General features: G+C 37.8%; 2 protein-coding genes across 2 annotated transcripts; one reads left to right on the forward strand and one right to left on the reverse strand.

Annotated features, from left to right (window-relative positions):
• Nucleotides 1-1,655: 1,655 nt before the first annotated feature.
• On the forward strand, nt 1,656-2,644 carry LOC309841304 (olfactory receptor 5M5-like; the record flags this gene model as incomplete). The annotated part of the gene is given in 2 exon segments (XM_082684193.1): nt 1,656-2,328; nt 2,331-2,644. Coding segments are annotated over 2 exon segments (987 nt in total).
• Nucleotides 2,645-6,194: 3,550 nt separating this feature from the next.
• LOC309872854 (olfactory receptor 5M1) lies at nt 6,195-7,142 on the reverse strand (the record flags this gene model as incomplete). The annotated part of the gene is made up of 1 exon (XM_082747822.1): nt 6,195-7,142. One exon carries the CDS (start codon nt 7,140-7,142, stop codon nt 6,195-6,197), a length of 948 nt encoding a protein of 315 aa, XP_082603948.1.
• Nucleotides 7,143-7,558: the final 416 nt, after the last annotated feature.

Below are 7,558 nucleotides of genomic sequence, written 5' to 3' on the forward strand. Positions count from 1 at the left end.
ATTGATAGATAACCACTGATCTAAGTGTGATATTTGTGAATGTATTATTTTAATAAGCAGTAGAGTTATTCTTTAAAAGGTATGGACTTTTCATATCCTCCTGGCCTTATGAAATTAAAGGTAACTCAGTTTTTTCAGTCCTGAGTCAACTTCCATCTGTTTCCAATAGTCCACCCGCCAAATTTTCATTGCCAGTTTCCAAGGTCAGTAGTACCATTATCATTAGCTCATGTTATAAAAGTAAACCCATAATTGTGCTTTGTGCTGTACATTGTTTACATGGCAGCTATAATCTTTGTAGTAACTCAGTCTCCACTGGTATATCAGGGAGGTAAGACATCTACACATCATGAAAAAAAATCAGCTGATGTGATTTGGCAAAGTTACCATTACCTCTTTGATTCATCCATTTGCTTAACTAATGGTTATTGTGTATCCACTGATTCAGGCACTGGCCCAGGTTCTAGGGATAGGGCACACATAAAGTTCTTGCCCTCCTGTGATTAACAGTTTAATGGAGGATAATCAAAAAATATATGTAAATAAAAACTATTTATGTAAATAAATAATACTTTCAGAAGCTGTAAATGAACAAAAATAGATCATGGGTCACAACTAAGAGCTATTTGGTATGGAGCTTAACTTGAGACATCTAAATGAAGTGATGAAGTTAAGTCAAAGTTCTGGTAGAAGAACTTTCAAAGCAAAGATAATATATGCAAAGGTCCTGAGGTAGGATTGTGTTCAACATGTTCAAAAATGCTAGAAGGACAATGCGGCATGAGAAAAAGGACTGAAGGGAGACTTTTATCTTAGACCTAACTGGTAGCAGAGGAACTGCTGACAAGCTGTTCTAAGATTCAATGTGCAATCTTTTGAAGGTACAGCAGACAACACTTCCTGATAGTTTAGATATCAGATGTGAAGTCAAGGGCATGAGATAAAATGAAATATGAATATGAGATATATAATGTAAAATAAATTGGAAACTGTGAGAAAAAGAGATCATGAGACTGAAGATGATATTAGGTGAAAAACAATTGAAACGTTAAGTGACTGGTTTGAAGCAAAGGAAATAAAAGGGACAAATCACCAAAGAGCCAGGAGACTTATGTTGCTATAGGAGGTTAAGGAAGAAATTAGGGAGAAACCGAACATCAGTAAATGTACAACAGACTCTCAAGAGTATAGGCTACTCCGATTTCAAAAGGTTGGCCCTTGCAGACAACAATACAATCAGTCTCCAGAGCATCACCCCTTCTTCCCACTCCCTGATGAAGTATTTATGTCATGATCAGACTATGGCAGTAGTCACATTTGAATGTCAAAGGTTCTGATCCTATAGCTTATTACTGACACCAATGAGCTAAGTCAAATTCCATATGTTCAAGGCGAGGGAAAGTGAGAGCAGCAAAGCAGCCAGAACAGCAGGTGTATGGACTTCAAATATATCGTCCACTTCTCCAGCACCACCAGCCTCCTGACAGCAGCTACTGAAGCCCATCCATCTCTGGAGGAAGTAACAACCTATTTAAACCAATCCTTTCAAAACCAGTTTGTGTTAGTGCCCATTTACCTTTCTATTCTTGAAATGTCTACAATTTATTTCTGTTTTTATATCTGAAAAAATTGTTCCCTTATCAGAGAATATGAAGATGGCCCTACTTCCCCTGCACAATGGCACCAAGGCAACTGAGTTCATTTTGCTGGGACTGACCAGCCAACGAGAGGTGCAGCCTATCCTTTTTGTGGTGTTTCTCCTGATTTACCTCATCACCCTGACAGGGAACTTTGGCTTGATTGCATTAATCAGACTCACTCCCCGGCTGCAAACACCCATGTACTTTTTCCTCACCCACTTAGCCTGTGTGGATATTTTTTATTCTACTAATGTCTCTCCTCAGATGCTTGTGAATTTCCTCTCTGAGAAGAAAACCATTACCTACACGGGGTGTCTGGCCCAGTGTTTTGTTTTTGTGACTCTGCTCCTTACTGAATATTACATGCTTGGTGCCATGGCCTATGACAGGTACATGGCTATCTGCCATCCCCTGCATTATAAGAGCAGAATGTCCAGGCCACTTTGCATCTGCCTTGTCACTTTTCCCTACCTCTGGGGTTCTCTGGTGGGCACAATGCAGGTAATATTGACCTCTCGCTTGTCCTTTTGTGGACCTAACATCATCAACCATTTCTACTGCGCAGACCCACCCCTCCTCATGCTGAAATGTTCTGACACTTACATAAAGCAGACTGCCCTGTTTGTGTCTGCGGGGATTAACCTCACTGGTTCCCTACTCATCATCCTCATCTCCTATGTTTTCATTTTTTTTTTTTTTTAATCACCATCATGAGGATCCGTTCCAGTGAAGGGCAGTGCAAAGCCTTCTCCACCTGTGGCTCTCACCTGACCGCCGTCACCATGTTCTATGGGTCCCTATTCTGCATGTATCTGAGAACGGCAAATGAGCAGTCTGTAGAACAAGGGAAAATTGTGGCCGTGGTTTGTATCTTTGTGAATCCCATGTTGAATCCATTTATCTACAGCCTGAGGAACAAAGATGTGAAACAGGCTTTGAGATCAGTGTTTATGAGAAACCTTCGTACAGTGGAGAAAAGGTCTATTTTGACAGTCTCAAAATGAAAAAAATCTCAAAAACAATTGAAAAGCAATCCATGTTGGTTATATCCAAATGCAATTCTTTGAAGTAACAGTAACTTTTTTTTTATGTACACATTACTTGGAACCAAGTGATAATCCAAATGGAAACAATTAATGTGAATATTGTATGGATAGAATGACTGTTGGGAAGCACATCACCAGAAGTCAGCTGTTTACAATTAAGCAGGGCCTATGTTCAGTCTCACTCAAGAAATCACTTACATTTATTTGTAGGCAGAGAAGTTCTTCCTTTCAGTTTATAGGTCAATACTATTGACCATCACTGAGCTATTCTTATTAGCAAAGTGAGGTGTTTGCAGTAGGTTTTCTGAATATGAAAATGATTTACATCTATATGCTATATTACATAGTTTCCTTTAATGAAAGCTGAATATCTTCTTAAAAAAGGCTTTAAAAAGGCCAATTTCAGATGTTCATTCTCAATACACTTTTGGTGCATTGTAATGTCAACTGAGCCTAAATTGAAAACTGTCTGTATTTTATTATTTTCAAAAATAACCAAATTTTTTTTTACATTTTAATTACCCAAATTATTTGTTTTCTTAGTTTCCCCTAATCAAAACAGATACCTATATGAGTGGGAGATACCCATTCTGGATATAGAATTTTCATTCCTTATGTAAGAGGTTTTTATTATTTTGTTCCTACAATATTGACAATCATTTACTCTGTAATTCTACATATTACCATTCAGTTCTTGTCTACCCACAAACTATTTTAAAATAACAGCTGCTCTAGGGGTGCCTGGGTGGCTCAGTCAGTTAAGTGTCTGACTCTTCATTTCAGCTTATATCATGATCGCGGGGTCATGAGATCGAGTCTTGCCTTGGGCTCTGTGCTCAGCATGGAGTCTGCTTAAGATTCTCTCTCTCCCTGTTCCCTACTCCCTCCCGCTCACATTCTCTCTCAAATAAATAAGTTAATTTAAAAAAATAAAATAAAACATATTCCTTTCCTAAGAATCTCAGTTGATACAACAAAGAAGCAAACGATCTTAAATGATATGTCCTAATATGAATAAAGGCAGAGTGAGATAGTTACTCTCAAACAACCAGCCCTAAGTGCAAATGGCTGCCACTTCCTGAAAAGAATTTACCCCTAGAAAAAGTTAACCAAAACTTTAAAATTGTTCAGAGCATTTAATTCAGCAATTTCCCATCCTAAAGAAACAATTAGATATGTTCATAGAAATATGACTCAATCATAACAATAATGGATATAAAGATATGATGGAATAATGGTTTGCAAGACAAAGTATGTAAAAATCAAGTGCACCAAATGCATTTTTAATAAGAGGTTACAAGTAACTTTTGTTCTTATTCCAAAATTGAAACACTCTTTAGTGTATTTCAATTTGCTTTTCTACAACTAATAAGTAATATTTTTGCAACTAAATTCAAATATGATTTAATTTGGGGTATAATACTACTTTATAAGTGATGTTCACTAAAAATAGTCTGTATGAAAATACGAATATTACACCATTAAGTGGATACCAATGTTTAAACTTATAAATAGCAAATGATCCCCATTTTGTTTCATGAGTTATAAGAATATGCATACATATCAATTCATTGAGTAAAATATAACAAAATATAAACAGCAGTTACCCATTGGTTTAGAACATATCACCAAGGTCACTCCCTCACATCTGTTTATATTTTTATGTATGTATAGTTAACATGTTTGACAGAATCAGCCTTATTCAATTGACTGGGATGCAAGAATGGAGTCTAGGAGCCCCTGGGTGGCTCAATGGGTTAAGCCTCTGTCTTGGGCTCAGGTCATGATCCTAGGGTCCTGGGATCAAGTTCCACATCAGGCTCTCTGCTCAGTGGGGAGCCTGCTTCCTTTTCTCTCTCTCTCTCTGCCTGCCTCTCTGCCTACTTGTGATCTCTTTTTGTCAAATAAATAATAAATAAAATCTTAAAAAAAAAATGGACCCTGACTGCAGGTCCTTTTTTTGTTGTTGTTTTAAGATTTTATTTATTTATTTAACAGACAGAGATCTCAAGTAGGCAGAGAGGCAGGCAGAGAGAGAAGAGGAAGCAGGCTCCCTGCAGAGCAGAAAGCCCAATGTGGGACTTGATCCTAGGAGCCTGGGATCATGACCTGAGCCGAAGGCAGAGGCTTTAACCCACTGAGCCACCCAGGTGCCCCAAACTAACTGTGGGTCCTTTACGTGATGTTCTAGAAAATTATATGAATACATTATAGTAAGTATAGAAATTGATTTCATATAAGTGTTTAGTACGGTGGTCTTAGAATAAGAGCATACAATATAAGGGGCGCCTGGGTAACTCAGTTAGTTAACCTTAAGCTTGTATCTTCAGCTCAGGTCATGACCACAGGGTCCTGGGATCAAGTTCCTGTCAGGCTCCCTATTCAGTGGAGCGCCTGCTTCTTTCTCTTCTCCCTGCTCCTGCTCTCTCTCACTATCTCTGTCTCTGTCTCTCCAATAAGTAAATAAAATATTTTTTAAAAAATACACAATATTGGAATACAAAACATTTAAGGCAACTTAAACAAATTTAATATATATTTCAATACACAGCTATCTACTTGACTAATAATGCATAGATAGGTTAATGTGGATGAATTATGCATCTCTTCATATAACCTTATTTACTATAATTGGCACAATAGAAATTTGTGAACTACTGTAACATCCTTTTCTACAAAATAATGAGTCACAGACACTTTTATGAACCAAAGTAAACATTAGATGTTTTCCTCCAGAAAGATACAGAAGCTACTCTCATTTGTGTACTGTTTCAGGGCATTCTTAGGTCTACAGAACCAATTGATAGACTCTATTAACTCTGAATAAATTAGATCTAAATCAGAACTAGTACCTGAAAAATATACCTAGATTGCTATTACACTAAATTTATAAGCAGGTGTTGACAGTTTATTTTTAAAATCGAAGAGCATAAATAATATTTACCATAAGACAAAAACTCTCTCGGGATGTCTGCAATACATATTGGTTGGGAAAAATTTACTGAGTGCTTAAACCTAAGAGGTATCCATATATTTAAATTTCCCTAGCATGATTTAAGTGATTACTCAGGCACCAGAACCATCATTCTATATTATTCATTGGAGAATATATTATTTCATACTATTTTAAAGTAAAAAATTGATCACCCTATTTTGAAACTCACTGTAACTCTGTAGACCACATAATTCAGAAAAATGGATTTCCGGTGTTCTTACTGACTGAATTAATTCTAATACTTACTCCCAAGTAAGTAAAGACACGAAAGTATTATATGAAGTTATTGGACACCACTAATTTATATTCTGAGATTTTTTTTAAAACATTGTTTAACTTCAATGAAACAGTTTTTATTAAAACAAGTTGTCTTGGAGCTATTAATTCTGAGAGGAATTTGCGATTGTCATTATGAGTTTATGAAGAGACTCTATCATGACCATAGAGTGGTGGGTTTTCCCTGTGAAGAGATTTACTATGTTATTACACTTAGTAATTACAATGAACAGATGCCTACACTACAGTTTTATAAAAGAGATTTCCCTTAATGATTTGCTGCATAGCATGGATCACATCCCTGTTCCTTAGACTATAAATCAGTGGGTTTAACATTGGGCTCAAAAAAGTATAAAAGACTGCAAATATTTTGGACTCCTCTACGGACTTCTCAGATGGACTCCTTAAGTACATGCAGAAGAGGGTTCCATAAAATAGGGTGACTGTTGTCAAGTGGGAGCCACAAGTAGAAAAGGCCTTGCGCCTGCCTTCAGCAGAACGGATCCTCAAGATGGCTGCAATAATGAACAGGTAGGATAGCACAATGATGAAGAGAGAGCTTGACAGAGTCAAACCGGCAACTACCAGCATCGCCATCTTCTTGACATAGGTGTCAGAGCAGGCCAACAGCAGAAGAGGAGGATCTGCACAGTAGAAATGATTGATTTCAAGGGAGCCACAGAAGGACAAGTGAAAAGTCAGTAGGGTCTGGGAGAGTCCGTTAAGGTAACCACAAGCATAAGAGACCGTGACTAGACAGATGCAGATGTTCTTAGACATTCTGGTACTATAATGCAAAGGGCTACAGATGGCCACATAGCGATCCAATGCCATTGAAGCAAGGATGTAAAACTCAGTGATCACCAGGGCTATGAAGAGAAGACACTGTGTGAAGCATCCGGCATAGGAGATAGTTTTCTGGTCTGAGAGGAAATCGTGCAGCATATTGGGAGTGATATTGGAGGAATAGCAAATGTCTACAAAGGAGAGGTGGCTCAGGAAGAAATACATGGGCGTCTGGAGGTGAGAGTTGGCCCTGATCAGCACGATCATACACAGATTCCCTGCCAGCGTGACTAGGTAGATCACCAGAAACACCGCAAACAGGATCTTCTCTAATACTGGGTCATCTGTGAGTCCCAAGAGAATAAATTCTGTCACAGTAGTGTGGTTTTGAGAAGACATTTTCTTATTCCTTGAAAACTGAGAGTGGCAGAGAAATGAGAAATGCTGTCTGATTAAGATTCTGCATTTATTCCATCCATTTTATCATTTACTTATTGAAATACTCAGCCATTGGGACGTTTCCCTATTCAAAAAAACATATCAGTGGGGCTCCTGGGTGGCTCAGTGGGTTAAGCCTCTGCCTTCGGCTCAGATCATGATCTCGGGGTCCTGGGATTGAGCCCTGCATCAGGCCCTCTGCTGAGGGCCTCTCCTCCCCCTCTGCCTGCCTTTCTGCCTACTTGTGATCTCTCTCTCCCTGTCAAATAAATAGATATCTTTTTTAAAAAATCGAATATCTACATATTTTTATTCTGTATTTGCATTATCTTTCTTTTGTATCTCAAATGCATAAATACATAAACATATACTTTTGT

This window comes from Mustela nivalis (assembly GCF_964662115.1).
Source record: "Mustela nivalis genome assembly, chromosome: 9".
Lineage (NCBI taxonomy): Eukaryota > Metazoa > Chordata > Mammalia > Carnivora > Mustelidae > Mustela > Mustela nivalis.